This window comes from Platalea leucorodia (assembly GCF_965183815.1).
Source record: "Platalea leucorodia genome assembly, chromosome: 4".
NCBI lineage: Eukaryota > Metazoa > Chordata > Aves > Pelecaniformes > Threskiornithidae > Platalea > Platalea leucorodia.
This window is the reverse complement of record NC_138826.1, coordinates 123,968,608-123,983,847: the sequence shown is the minus strand read 5'-3', so window position 1 is coordinate 123,983,847 and position 15,240 is coordinate 123,968,608. Positions and strand designations below refer to the sequence as shown.

General features: G+C 44.4%; 1 protein-coding gene across 42 annotated transcripts in view; it reads left to right on the top strand.

Annotated features, from left to right (window-relative positions):
* The window catches only part of LOC309589679 (uncharacterized protein), a 124,378-nt gene that overhangs the window by 81,696 nt on the left and 27,442 nt on the right, over positions 1-15,240 (top strand). For 32 of the 42 annotated variants that reach the window (XR_014227971.1, XR_014227972.1, XR_014227990.1 and 29 more), the window contains 2 exons: positions 7,788-8,380; positions 8,813-8,970. The exons of 6 other annotated variants lie outside the window; for them this stretch is intronic. Coding sequence is in view for 1 of the 36 variants with exons in the window: in XM_082310122.1 (XP_082166248.1) it covers positions 8,922-8,970 (49 nt within the window). In the remaining 35 variants the exon portion in view is untranslated. The remainder of the gene's footprint in view (positions 1-7,787; positions 8,381-8,812; positions 8,971-15,240) is intronic. 4 more of the 42 variants (XR_014227997.1, XR_014228000.1, XR_014228001.1 and 1 more) reach the window with 3 other exon arrangements.

The window sequence follows — 15,240 nt, the reverse complement described above, 5'->3', positions numbered from 1 at the left end:
TTTTGAGCATATTTTAACGAAGCGTTTCAGAGGCACATTCATTTGTGTTTGCATGCCCAGTTGTCAAAAGCTTGCTAACAAATGGGCTGACAGACATATCCCAAAATGTGTATTTCATTCACAACTCTGATGAGGTGGCTACAGCACTTGCTGATTTTTATGTGTAATATCTGGGTTGCTGCTTTCAAGTGTTTACCCCTCACCTGTGGTGGCACGGTTACACGTTGTGTCTGTGTCTTTTCCATGTTTTCTATTAAAATTGAGGAGTTTGGCTGGTATCGTAAGTGTGGGATTGAGCAGCAACACTTTGAACTTGGTTTGATCAGAGCTGTGTGGCTGCTGGCACATCGATTTGAGCGTGGTGGCATATCGACAGCTGTATTTTCTATTAAAAAGCAGCATTGCGTGCTGTACATGCTGTCACACCACCACCACTCTGAAGCAAGAGGTCACATTGATCTACACTGGAGTTCACCGGTACTGAGATTTTTACGGAGGTCAGTCATGAACTGAAACAACCTTTCCAGCATTTGCTTTTCCTATGAGCGGTGCCAGCGGAGGAGCTGGGAACGGCCTCCTGGAGTTTTCAGGGAAACTCATTGTTCACGTAAACCCTGAGAAGGAATTTCCCTTCCTTCTTGGCCTGCTAGGTATGCAGTGAACCATATAGTTTGCTTTAGCTACATACCATCTGCATTTTATTTTTGTTTTGTTTACTGACTTTCCACCCATGTATGCACTTCTTCAGAGTATCGGTACATTGTTGTGTATTCCACCTTTGTCACCAGCTTGGGTTCTGCTGCTCTGAGCAGTCTCATGTTACACGAGTTACTGGTGTTTGGAACAGAGCTAGTCGTGGAAAAAAATGAAATTGGTGGAAATTTTACCTGTATTGTGTCTTCAGGAGAATGGGCATTGACTGCTTTGATTGTTTTAGGCCTTGCTGCTGTTTGTCTGGCATGCGTGCGGTTGTGTACTTTGTACTCCCGTAGCACCGTGCGCCGGGACCTGCAGTCCTTGGAGCGCATTACTCTCGTGAGGATGAAAGTGGCTTCTTTCTTCTCTATCGGCATCTGCTTTTTCTTTTTTTTTTTTTTCCCCCCTTCCTGCTTCTTTGAACGGCCGATTTCTTGCTTGCCGGAAGAATTATTTCTTCCCGAGATGATCCTAGCTTCAAACGCCGCTGTTCCCATGAAGATCTGAAGCCGATATGGCAAGAATAACCCCAGCCCCCAGGATGCCAACAGGGGTTTACTGCTGTTGGAGCACTCTGGTGTGTAGTCAGGTCTGTGATGTCTATAAGCAGACTGTCAGGTGATGACTTTACTGTGACCAAATACCAGAACAGTGATATTGGCTCTGGCCTAAACCACCCTGATGTTGGAGGCTTTGTAAAGCGCTGTGCATAAACTGCTCTGCGCAAACCCTCGAGGCTGAAGTGCTGTGTTAGAGGAACATGACCACGTTGCTCTGGGACCCAGGCTGGACCTGCGCCTTTCTGCAGTGCCGTGGCCAAGCTAATAATACCAGCCAAAGATGCCAGGCGCTGGCTTTGCAAAGAATGGTATTGTTACCGATAGTTTTTCATTAACTAGGTTACCCCAGCTTCCTGTTATCAGACGTGGTTGAGAGTTGACTGTGCTGTATTGTATTAGAGTTCCTTACTCCTGCTTCATGGTCCAGAAGTTTGACTGGCTTTTCTTCTGTGATAGCATTAAGCATTATTCAGTATCACTTGTGATCCAGACGTTGCCAGGTTGTTTTGAGACAAGCCTTTAGCTTAATTGCAGCCAAAATTCTAAGTCGCTGTGTTACTACTTCAAAGCTAGGTGAGATTGAACAATTGGTTAATGCTCACTGAGCAAAATTTCCTTTTTCTGTGCAGAATTTGCATCCAACAGCAATGTGATGATAGGCCTGGATGACCACATTTAGTAAAACAGTCTCCTACCAAGAGTTCTTGCTGTTAGGTAAATCAAAACATGTTATTCAGAGGGTGACTCATGGAAAACTAAGTAAAAGTTTTATAATTGGATCCTCTGCAAATGCTAAATAGCACATCACAATAAAATCGTTAAAGTCTCCTTATATAAATTGTTTATATGCTGCTAATCCTTTTTTATGATGCAAAGAGTATTCAGTGGGTTTTTAGTACAGGAAACTTGCATAAACTTTTAGTTACCTATGCATTTCTGATTTCCGTGGTTTGGGCGAATTTGAATCTACTGCCTGATTTTAAATCTGAAGATCCTACCTGAACCCAGCGGGAAGTTTCTCGTGCAGAATACTTCTCAAATCCTTTGTCACGGCTGCAGAGCGATCTGGATTACTCTGGTTCTGCAAGGGAAAGAGATGACACAAAATGCATTTTGCTGTCATTTCTTCCGGAGTGAAATTCTGTCCTTCCTCGCAGAGTGCAGTAGCTTTGTCCCCAAAACTACAGGGTAACGCTAATCGATCTCCTCTTCCATTTGCACGCGTTCTAAGTCCTGAATCTTTATTCTTGAATACTTGCGCGTTGAAACCTGGAAGAGATCTTCCATAACCTTGAGTTTGACTGGCCATGGAGAACAGCTGATGCAAAGCAAAGGACTGGTGGAGATTTCTGGACGAGATAGCCAACCTGCTCGCAGTACCGGGAATGAAATCCCTGGGCTCAGCTGGAAAAATTTAACCGAAGAGTTTAAGATCTGTCTCCTTTCATGTAGAGTTAAGGATGTGAAGGAGGACTAGTTTTCAAAGGATTGACAGCTTTAGGAGACACAAAGCAGATTCATCAAGTTAACTTGTTAACTTTAACGTGTACATTGTACATGTAAGTTTACATGTAAGTGTGTGGGCTGGAGGAGGCTGAAGTAGAGGCTAAATTAAAGTTGGGTGAAAACAGAATTAGAGCTGACCAAAAGTCTGCACTACAACTCTGGGGAGTATAATGACTTATTAAGAGCAGCGCAGTCGGGAGGAAGTACATAGTCAAATTTTCCCTCATACTTAAGCACTCAAATGTGTATAGTAAATAAAGAACATACTGCCTTTTTTGGGTGACCTTTCTTGAGTAGTACTCGTCTGGTTGCTCCATGTCCTTACTCCTTTCAAAGAGGAATTCACGGGGAAATAAATAAGATATCACTGACTGTGCTTGAGTGAATTTGCTTAAATACATGTGAGCATAAATGGTATTATGAAATGGAACAAGTGGGGCGTAGGGAATTTCCAGATCCCAAGATGAAAATAATTTCAGAGAAGTATAGACAAGTTTTAGAAGCATTACCAGTATAAATGAAAGTTGCTACGTCCTTTTTCGCTGCCACCCAATTCTATACCGTTGGCAGCAGAGGTGTATTTTTTTTTTTTTTTTTTTTTTTAATTCATGAGACCCAAAAAACATGAACAAGCCTGCATGGATTTTATAGCATGATACTTGCATCATGGGATCATAGAATAATTTAGGTTGGAAGGGACCTCGGGAGGTCTTTAGTCCAACCTCCTGCTCAGAGTAGGATCAGCTGTCTCTGGCATTTACGTAGTAACATTGCTGGAAATAAAATTTTTAAAGTAGTTGTGATTGTTTAGTCATTGTAGTGGAAAAACTGCCTGGCAGAATAAAGGCCACCAGTCAATGCTATGAAAATTGTTCAGTCACACTTGCCGTTAAAAGTAATAAATACTTGGCAAAAGCAGGTGTGTGTTTTTGGGTGATGGAGGCAAAGAGGATAAAGGGAAGGTCAGGCACACCAATAATGAACTTAACTGATCATCCCTGTATTGATTTTCATCACTTAGCAAATATGCCTTAAACTAACTTTTAAGTTATTTCAGTATTGTGACCCCTCGCTGAGACTCTGGTTACAGCTCAAGAGTCAGTTCACTGAAGTTCAAGGAGCCTGATGGTGTGAGACTGCTGCGATTCGAACGACCATTTTAAGCTTGCTGTGTGTTCTGCCTGTTTGTTTTCAACAGCAGTAGGTATCTAATGGACCTTGTTGGAAAAATTTATGCTTCCACATACTTTCAATGGCCTTTTTTCTTTTTTTTAACCTCTCAGTATGATGATGATGCGGAGTACTCTGTCTAGGCAAGGTTGCATGTTGTGCTGTGGGCTGGTGGTTGTAGGAGAAGCTTGCTTTCTGTCACTGCCCTCTTCCGGACAGACTGTAGCTCATCTGGTCACATCTGTATTTCTCTGTTCCCTTCATAACCTTTCTGTTTTCTGGTTGCTTAGGCTTTATCTTCGCAGTCCCCTTCATGAGGCCTGAGTCCACACTGCCTCTGAAGGGGATCGCCCCATCTTTATCCTTAACCCGGGCTTGGACCCTGCGCTGGGGGCAGGATTTGTGCAGTTGGATGGAGCAAACTGAGTGCCAGAGTTGGCACAGGACCGTGAACGGCAGGAGGACACGCGAGTTCCCCCCTTTCAGCAGGGATGTGTTTTATACCGGACTCAGCTGGACCACACTGGAATTGCTGGAAGCATTAGAGATCTCTTGTTAGGTCCTTATGTAGCAAAGCATTTTAGGCATGTCAGTAATCCACATGAAATTAAGATGTTGTCCATTGGGGCCTTAATTTTTAGTAACATTTATTTTTGAAATTCCTCTATGAACTGAAAGAAGAACAATAAAATAACTATCCAAATTTTATGTGCCTTTTAGAAAACTGATTTCCTGACTCCATGTTTAGACATAGTGGACTGACTTCAAAAAGTCTGAGTATTCCCGGTGAAGATTGAGGACCATTATTGCTGAATTTAAATGACACTTGAAATGAAAATAATGCAACACAAATGTCGGACTTGAGAAAGAAGCGGGAGACTGAATTTTTTGTGTAACTACTCGAGCTAAGGAGGACAGGAGAGAGTAATTCCTGAGTAATCAGCTGAGGCCAGTGGAGGTATGTGGGTACGCTTATTGAAGGAAAGAAATATATGACAAGTCTTAGACGTATCCGGCAAATTTGGAAGAAGAAGAATTCAGATAAGCCCCTTGAAAAGGAGGAAGTTGTGCTTGTTAAAATTGGTCCTTGCTGCGAGTTGCAGTTCTTGGCACTGCTTGGTGGAGCAGCGCCTTGGCGCAAGCGGGGCTGGACCGGGAAATGGTTTTCTCTGCAGCTTCGTGTTGAGGGGAAGCAGCTTCGCTTCTCTTTGAAGGCACGCCTGGAGAAGGTTTTATTAAAAATGATTCTGCTTGAGCAAATTCATAAAAATTTGTCTGGGTGACAATAAATGTTTTTCGGCCTTTCCCTGAGCAGCCTCTTCCTTTGAAGTTACTGTAGCTTCATAATACGATGTTTGCATTACTGGAAGTATTTCAAACACATACGTTTACAAGGCAACTTCTATGTTACAGGAAACTTTTAGGAGATGAGATACAAAGTTTTATATAAAAATGAGGACCTTGCTCCCAAAACCAGATTTACAAGATAGAATCTCATTTATCCTGATGGGTTTAGTCCATGTTTTCCCATGCAATCTCAGTCATTTTCCAATTTTAATAAAATCTTTGTCCCTCCTAACTCAGGCTCAGCCTGCAGAGGAGTTTCGCTTCTTGTTCCGTCATCCCATCGCTGGAGTGGAAAGACAGAGGGTATCTAAAACTCTGGACTATCTCTTAGTTATGGGGTCAAATAGAGGTAAAAGGATGGAGCTGAGAGAATGTAAGGTTTTAATCTCGCACTGATTGTAGTGGTAGCTTCTAAAAATGGGCTGTGAATCAGGGCGTCATTAAAACACCTTCTCAGGTGTTGGATGAACAGTGCAGAAGAGACGTAAACTTTTAGTGTCTGAGACTTTCACAGCTGGCAGACATAGACAGGGGTTTGGTAATGGCTTTTGTCTTAACCCCCCGCTTTTAATTTTATCTCTTTGCCAGCTCTCTAGTTCAGGGAAATGTATCCTATCATGGAGTTTCATCTGCAGGACAGGGGGGTTTACGTTTATTTAAGCTTTCAGCATGTGGTACTTCTGATCCTTTGTGGACAGTTGATCACAACAGCCGAAACGCTTGTTATTTGGCACATAGGTACAGCCAGAATGGGGCTGGCTAAAGGGAGCGTTATTGAAGCGATGCAGGTACCTGCCCCATGTCTGGAGCTGCTTATATTTCTAACCACGCAGTTGTAACGTGTGGCTGCAGAAATAGCGATGGATAATCGCAAGGCAGTATGGTTAACACAGTGTTCTGCAATCAAAAGGCAAATATCCCTTCAGACATCCACTTCTGCCCTGTGAAACCGCTGTTGCCATTACGCAGAGAGGTGTTGGGGCACAGGCAGTTTACAGGAATCATTTGCCACCTCAAAACAAACGTTCAAGCTGGGTGCAGTGGCACTGAGTGGATCAGGTGGAAAGCCAGCACTCTGGCGATGTGGAGCCTGCTGTTATCTTTGAGAGTCATTTTGTTATTTCAGCACACCACTTACTTTCTCAGTGCATTAGCCTCCTTTTCTTGCAAAGTAAATCTCAGGGCTTCAGTATAAATGTGACTGAGGAAAAAACAGCACAGGGACACAGGGATGTGAAAGCAGGGTTCAGCTGAGCCGTGTGTTACTTTTAAATACAAGAGTAGCACGAAAGATCGCTCTCGGATACCAAGTGCGTGCGGCTGTTGGAGATTGGAATAAAACGCAGCTCTCAAACAGTTTTGACTCTAAAAAAGGAGATTTGCCAGAGATGTCACAGAATTGAACGAAAACTTTGCTTTCTCCTGCGTTTGTGTGGAAGGAGATTGGATATGGCCGTAGGCATCAGCCATGGGAAATGCTAAATTAGAATTGCAGGTAGGTAGGTGGATGAACAGGGGCAAAAGCTGTAATTACTGACTGCTGTTTGGAAAGCACCCTCCTGCTCTCCAGGCCTCCTGGTGCAGCGGGGTGATGCCAACCAACTGCAGAGGAGCCACAGTCGGGTGCCAGCGATTCATATCCATTTTGCAGAGTAGCTTTGAGATCTGCAGATGATATAACTGCTAAGTGTTGTTATGAGTGATTCAGAGCTTCTGGCTCCTATTTCCATACATGGATCATAAGACTGTCTTTCTCTGCCATTTTAAAATAATTGAATGACCTGAGTATCTCCGAAGTAGCTTGAATTTTTGTTCAGGCGCTGGCTTTAGAAATGGAATCTTTCATCTGATAGACTTAACGTTAATTTTGCTGCTTTAATGGGATTCTCTTTACCAAAATTTACATGATTCAGCTTGCAGTCTGTTGGATACGCTCTTCTCTTCCAGTGATAAATTTGCCCGAGCATCTCCCAGTATGTGTTGAGAAACACGTAGGTCGCTGTTCGTGTGCCATCCCCTTCCACAGGCGGATAAACAATGAGGGGTTTGTTTGATTGTCGCTCGAACAATACTTGAGAAAGGCTCCGTCCCGCCTGGCTGTCAGTTCTGTTGTTGTACTTTGCTCTTGGTGACATCATTGGTGGCAGCTAAATGAAGTATATTAATTGTTAGATGCTCTTTGACCAAGGATGTTGACTTTTCCTGGCAGCCAATGGTATACCGCCCGTTTTGTAGAAGAAGCTGCTAATCTACTGTAATATAGTAATTGAGTTACAAGTATTGGTGAGAGTGGAGTGGGTCTGTTTATGTAGATGGGAGATAAATAATCAAAAGAGAACTAAAAGCTGTATGAATTACTCTTAACATTTTTGAGGTCTGATTCTGCATCAGCGGCATAGAGCTCTGAAATTAAAAACCCTCTGCTGTGTTAAAAGTTATTGTAATGCCTCTGAGGTTCGTCTTAGCGTGGGGAGCAGTGCTGTGTTATTGGATCGTCTCTTCTTGCAGGCGGAGGTCCAGCCCTGACGGATTGCAGCTGCACATAGCCAGGCCCATACCACAGCCCCAGGACACAAGCTCAAGTGTTAAGAGTTGACGTTACTTCCTCAGAAGTGATCCTTTCTGGTCTCTCCAGTTTCTTCAGAAAGCTGTTTACGTACACGTGGTTGTCTGCCGAGGAGGAGATCAGCAAGGGCAGCGAGGTTAAGGAAACGCTTGCTGCTAACTCTTCGTATGCTGAGAACAAGGCTGACTGGCCGGGGAGTTTCCAGATAAGATATATCAAATGAAGCAGTGCTGCAGAGGCCAGAGCAGCATCACGAGTTTCATCTCTATTCATTAATAGCCGCATCCTTGTAGTTGTCCTTGGGATCCATCCTCTTTGCAGTCAGCTTTTCCGTACAAGGAGAGCTTAGCCCTTGATGCTGTGCTCTAGAGGAACCGCTTCAGCAGCGCCCATTTCATCTTCCTCCCAAGAAGATCTCCTTCCATGACCGTGTCTTCTCCAGAAATGTAAATCTGAGGCAGTAAACATGACGTGTGTGGCACTGAGGTGGAGACTTTTACTGGTTAACGTAGGTGGGAAATACAATCCAGAGCTGGTTAGTGCACTTTGAACATCTTGCCCTTAACCATAAGATTATTCTTCCTTCCTCATAAACATCCTTTTATTAAAGTAGAAGGATATCGCATGATGAAATCCACTTTCTGCTCTTTATGTTGCTGGGTTTGCTTTCAAATTATTTAAGAGTGAAAATTGACCACTTACTTTCCCTTTGCACGTTGGCACAAATTCTTCGTCCACCTCTCACGTACTAGGCTGGTGCTGCCAAATTTTGTTTACAAAATTTGAATAAGAGGCTTCTTGAACAAAAACTTCAAGAGGCAACACTCGTGTTTTTCCGCTTAAATAAGTAGATAGAGAAAACTTTGCACAACAAGTCATTATCAAAAAGCTTCCATTTTCTGGGTCGCTTTTTGCTGTAGCTTAAAGCAGCGTTTGAGAATTGATACCACTGTTATTCATCTGACAGGGCCGTGAAGTTCCCAGCTTCCCTTCTGTGAGGGAGAACATCCCAAGTACCTGTCTGGACTAACTCGGATGAATCGTGTCATGCAAGCGACGGTTTCTGTGCGCTGGCTATGGAGGGGTTCCCTGAGACTAACTCGGATTCGAACATCAACTCTGCTGGTATGTGAATAGAAGCGAGGTGAATCCCACTTGTCAGGTCTCCTTCTCTCTTCCAGTTCGGACACAGTGCATTGGGGGTTTCATTGGTTTAGGAGAAAAATCTCGAAGAGAATTCCAAGGATTTTAATTTATAGATATCTGCCTTTTTTTTTTTTTCCCCATAAGATATTGCAGTGGAGTTTGTAATTACACTGAGAAACAAATCTGTCTGTCAGAGTACTTGTGGTTCTCATTTAAAAGCAGTCAAAATACACGGTAGGTACGTACTTGGAAGAGGTTCAGTATCATCCAGTGGAAGCCTGCGTTTTGGGACAGCCTACAGCCGTTCCTTTCCATAGCTCCGAAAACAGAGCTCAAACTGTAGTAATTGCCGTAGTCCCCCCAAACTGCTGGCATCTCCGCATTGGCATGGCCTTGGAGGAGCAGGAGCTGCATCCAAAGTGCAGGCCCAAGGGGACTGAAGAGATTGCAAGTGAAGTTATTGCATCATTGTGTTTGAAATTAGTTTCTCTTGAGTTGTTTGTACATTGCAAATAGAGGCCTTGCTGGAGTATTTCTGCAGGATATTACTGCCCTGGGTTGATGTCTGCAGACGCTTTGTTGGCAGAGTCTGGAGACATCAACACAGAAATGTACTCTGGTGCATTTGGAGGAATATTTACCCGGCAGGTTGATACTATGTAAACATGAATAGGTAAATACACAAGTAGTGCCAGACTGATGGATGGAGAGAGAGCAGAATTCCCGAAGAGCTATCTAGGATGGACGGTGCTCCTGCAAGCTTTCCTGTACTGCCTCGGGAGGGTGTTTTGGTCCTTCGGTGAAGCTGATGATGGTGAGGGCAGTTCAGTGTCTCTCTGCCATTTAGTTGGGGGCATCTTGACAGAGCTAAATCCTATGTAAGGGAAGGAAAACAACTTTTTTTTTCTTTGCCACAGTGCTGGGGCTGAGCTGTTCTTCCTTGGAAGGGGGAAGATGGTATTTCTTCTTCCATCCGGACAAGAAGCACTCTTTGCCATTGCCCTTGGGATCTATCAACAAAATTTCTTTCTTCCTCCGGTTTAAATTGACAGTTATTTTTCCATTGACACGAGTGCCAGGCCCAAGGACTAAGTCAGGTGTTGAAGCTCTCATAGTAAATTGTTAATCCTCGTCTATTGAAGTTGCACACACAGGGAATGTGGGGTGCGATGCCATGACAAGTACCGTCTCCGAGCGCCCGCGATCGTTACATTGGTGTTGAACCGACTTGTTCTTTTTTGAGGGAATGTTAGTTGGGGCGGATACGTGCTTGTGCTGATGCACTGTTAAAGTGGGTCGAGTTAAATTAACAAACTGGCAGCGAGAACAAGCAAGAAGCCTAAAGGAAGCGGTGCTGCCAAACGCTGGCACACCTGCCAAGGCCGGTACACCGGGGCACAGCTAGGTGCACTCCGAAACGTGTCCAGCACAAGAGGTGACTTGCCCGCGAAGGCGACTCTGGGTTGTGGGCTGCTGCGTGTTTGCTTATCCGCTGTGGAGCGCTTGGGTCTGCGGGACGCCAAGTGCTTGACCCTTTCGGAGAAGGTAGATCTTGCAATGGCAAAACGTGAGGCTGGGGGTTGGCTAAATCCTCCCCTCTTGTGCCCTGAACGCTCTTCCTTCTGTCAGTTCATGCCAGTGATGTGTTGGAGAGGTTGCGAATGTTTTTTTGTGTCTGTTGAGCTCTCGGGGATCTACAGAGAGCAGAGCATTGCTCAGCTTGCAGTTAGAAGCGGCATCGTGCCTCCGAAAGTTCAGCTCTCGCCCTCCTTTCCCATTTTCATTTTGTCTCTGCTCCCTCTGCAACAGAAGCTCTCCCAAGACATGAAGTGATGGTTACCAAGGCCATACCTGGATCGCAGTTGGAAGTGCTGGAGCTCAGGACGCCCTGCAGTCCTGCTCTCAGGTCCCTGACTTACGTTGCCTTCCCTCACGGGCACATTTTTACACCTTGTTGTCCTCGTATCTCGGTTCTTTGGCTCTTGAGGTATCATTTTACCTGTATTTTTCCATCCTAGGTGAGGCTAGCAGGATAAACATGGTGTGATGCAGAGGAAAGACTTTGCTGTGATTTTACCGAGATGCCAAGAGTTTCAAACGTGCCATCTAGTGGTACAAGCTAAGAGCACTCAAAATAAAGGAAATCCCCCCCTAAAATCCACCCTCCTCCCAATACTGGTTATTTCTGAAATGCTCGCTTGTTTGGGGCAGAAAATGAATATTTATGGCCCCTGCTACCCTATCAGTTTTCTGAGTGCTGGGGAACTGAGCTCTTCAAGGATTTGTTAATCAGAAGGAGGAACAGGGAAATTTTTAGCCTGTTATATAAGGTATGTGCTAAGGCAAGAGGGCTGTGCCTTCGTACCAAGAAAAGAGAGTTTACGCTGGTATTGCCTCCCCTTTGAGGAACTGAATGCACTTTTCAAACAAAACAAATCTAAGGTTAAACCACCTTTGTTTCAGGGAGAGGGAGGTGACAATGACGTGCCTGCCTGTAGCTGTACAATAATTCATCAACAGAGCCCCGTCATGAGATGTGCTGCGTTTGTGGATGCGTACTAGGACATGTTCCACCCCAGCTAGTAACCTGAAGTACGTCCAGCTTCCTCTCTGCTAAAGAAGCCTGCACTAAAATTGCAAAAGGATGCAAAATCTTTTTAAAAACCTACATTCATCACCGAGATAAGAGTAGGCCTTACGATGAGGAGTGTTAAAAGGCATGAGGTTTATACCACAATTTGGCACGTGTATGCAGTGAATCACGGTCTGAATTAAATCTGTCTTGGGTGTTTGTCTTTACTGTTCTCTTCAGTTCAAGCTCTGGCGCAGAACTAAAGTTGCTCAGGTTCATGTTTATGTGTGCTTGCTGTTCTAGGATTTTTACCTAGAGGTCATCTTGTCCTTTTCTCTTATTACCAAGAAACTTGCTTGCTGTTTGGATTGGATTATGTGATCCATCTGTTGCAGCTACCAGAGTAAGTCAGGAGAGCAATTCCGTACTGCCTCACACGCCCCTCAAGTCATCCTTTGCGTGCCAGGGTCAGAATCCAGCCGTTCCTATCAGCTCCTGCAGCTCCGGACGTTCTTTGTGCACGCTGTTTGTGTGCAAGCCTGTGGGACGAAATCGGAAAAACCCTGCAATTGCCAGCATTGGAATTACAAACTTCAAATAATACGGAAGATACCTGTAGAAGGAATAAGAAGAGTTAAACATCTAAGAATTGCCAGCAAGCTAAGTGGGAAGAAAAGAAGTGTGCCAGAATGAAATGCTGGAAGTGTAGCTGTCCTAACTTGAGGTCTGCTTATACAGTTTAGATAAAATGCAGAAAGAGGATTAAGAAATCAAAACCTAGACTTCCAAATGCCTAGAGAAGTCCTTTTCTCTGTAGGGTAAGGGTCAAGCTGCTCTTGCACATTCTCTCACTCTGAATCTTTCATGTCTTTGTGAGCAGCGGCATGATTCAGAAAGAGGGGTGAGAGGTCACTACTCAGCTCGTAAACGTGTAGTATCAAAATTACAGCACACTGCTAGGCCGTGGGGATGGGAGGAGAAAGCAGAGTGTAAGTTTCCCACTTCCCGAGTAAGAGACTTAGCAATAGGAACAGGCAGAAGGATGAGTAGCATCTCTGACCATATTTTCCAAGGAAAATTTTAGTGTCGTGCTTTGTGCTGAACCTTGATGTTGTATTGTAGACCCTTCTGAAAGGTGAGGCTGAGGTACCTACAAGGTCAGTCCTATAACATTTGAATCGTAAGCAAGAGGAGGTTTCGTTTGCAGCTGGTTTAGTCCTCGAACTGCCTTTGCGTGGTAGCACAAAATGGGACCTGGCTGGGAGGAAAAAGCATTATCGATGAAGTGCTGTGGAAAGTGCCCGTACTAATCAGGCGGAGACTGATGTATTTGTTTGGATGTAGGCACCTAAGACACTGAAGTGGGTATTTTTGTCTCTCTGGCTGCGTGTGTGCGTACTGACTGCGCCCACTCGGGAAGCCACGCTGTCCTCCCAGCCCATGGGTGTCTTTAGCCCAAGCAGGGTCCCTGCACCAGCGCTGCATGGCGCTTAGACCCGGCCTGTGCAGCCTGAAGGCCGCCATAAGACATCATTCACAATCTTCCATTTTTGTTTAGTGGGGCAGGGTTTTTTGTTTCGCTTTGTTTTGGTTTTTTTTCGGTTTTAAAGCACCTGAAGGAAGATCAGCCTGATGCTACAGTGTACCAATTTGGTGGTTTTATTCCCAGCAAGAGCTTGATTTCTAAGACCTGGCAATGTACCCAGCTTTCAGCCCTAAAGCCTGACTTAAAGTTTGGTGTGGCTTAACAGTATCTGGTGGTCCTGGGAAGCATAGATCTTGCTGGCGGGGTGTCTGCGGCCGTGGGAACCAAACCTGGTACGGGCTTACCTCCGCTGCATCCTCGCGAGGGTTCCTGGAGTGAGCCATCCCTGCGAGCACGTCTGGGCGTGCGCCCTCCTAACAGAGGCCGCGGGACTAAGCTTCACACGGCTGTACTGCGGAGCACCGTTCAGAGAGCTCTGTTATTTATTAGACAGAGTGGACGTACCTGCCAGCGGAGTGGTTTGTTCAGAAGAACAAAAATACCAACAACATACTTAAAAATATAAAAAACCCGCTTAAAATATAAAAAACGGCATTGAGAAAGTTTACATCATGCATTTGAAAATGGTTGTCTTTTGAATGTTTGTTGTTCTGTTGGTTTTTTTTAACCGAAGTTAAATCAGACTTAGGCAAAGGATGAAGAGGAGGCATTCCAGCTACTACATGAATTTTCTTTTAAAAGGAGCATGATGTTTTTATACCATTTAAAAAGCAGATGCTTTTTACCTGTCGTCTTTCCTTTTGGCTGAGTAGGTTTTGATTTTATGGCAGGAAATATTTGACTGTTTGTACTAGTGGGATGCAGCATTTGACTTTATGACTGCAATGCAGGTCTTTTATTAGTAAAACTTAATGTGTAACAGGATAATTCCGTTGCACCTACTACTACACTGGCTTGATTTCGTACAAAATAAGTTTCTACTTCCTTGAAGGCCTTATATAAGCCTTAGCTGGGAACGAATCCAGCATGTTCGATCACAATAAAGGAGCTGCTTCAGAGAGCGCTCTTCTTTAGAACTACTCGTAAACAGGTTTATATATAGGACCTGCTATTATACACAAAACTTGCTGAAGAAACGTTCCCCAAGAACTGGTGGTTTTCATACATGCCATGGGGACCCCGCTCAAGCTAATTCATGAGCAAACCTGTTGTAATTCCACGCAAGGTTTAAAACAGAAGAACATCTCTCAAATCCTTATCTGCTGAAAGGGCTGGGTATTGAATGGCTCTTTGCTGTAAGAAAAGCATTTGATAAAAAGGCTCGGAAACTTCGGCTGGCATCCTACGTATGCAAATACAGGCACCGTAGACGTTATATTTGGATTTCAGGGTTTTTGAGATCCATTTCAAGTCGATCGGTAGCCGCCTTATGTGGTTTGATCCCTCGCTTTCATCACCCATGCCCAATTATTATACATGAGATCCGTCAGCCCCCTCTCACCGATAGTGCCTGCAGCTGAGCATCAGGACGTTTGGGAACAATAAAGGGCTGTCATTTGGGAGTTTCTTTTCCTTCCTAATTGGGCAGGACCCAAAATTATGCCTTCGCAGAGCTCGCCGATCGGGCTTGTATCTTGGAACAGGTACGCTTACATCCGAGTAGTGCGAGGACTGGGTTTAGGGAGCTTTGTTGCTGGTTTACATTCAGCATCGCTGGTTGTGTGCTCTTGTAGAGTTTCGGATAGGTACAGGACAAAACATGGAAAGACTCCTGTCTTTGTAATTGATTTTTAAGGACAATTTGCCGTTTTGTTCCTCGCCTCCTTCCTAATGAGCTGAATTGTTAAAATATGTTAATGTAAGGAGACACACGAGAAAGGGTGAAGCAATATACTGACACGTTGAATAATTAGATCATCTCCTGCGCAGGAAAAAAGTCAAGTATGAAACAGGAACAAGAAGTGCCTCCCTCCCCCAGCGTAGAGGCACCAGGTCTGGCTCTTTCTGCATGCAGAAGCAGGTTAGACAATTAGATCTTTAGTATGAATTAATTTTTGTGAAATCCCTGAAGATTCAAAGCGTCATGTATACTAACTGTCTTCTGTTCTGTTTGCTGTTTTTTTGGGAGAAGTTGGGAGTCTTGTTTCGGAGGGCTGAATTTGTGAGCTGCGTAATTTGCGAGGAAACAAAA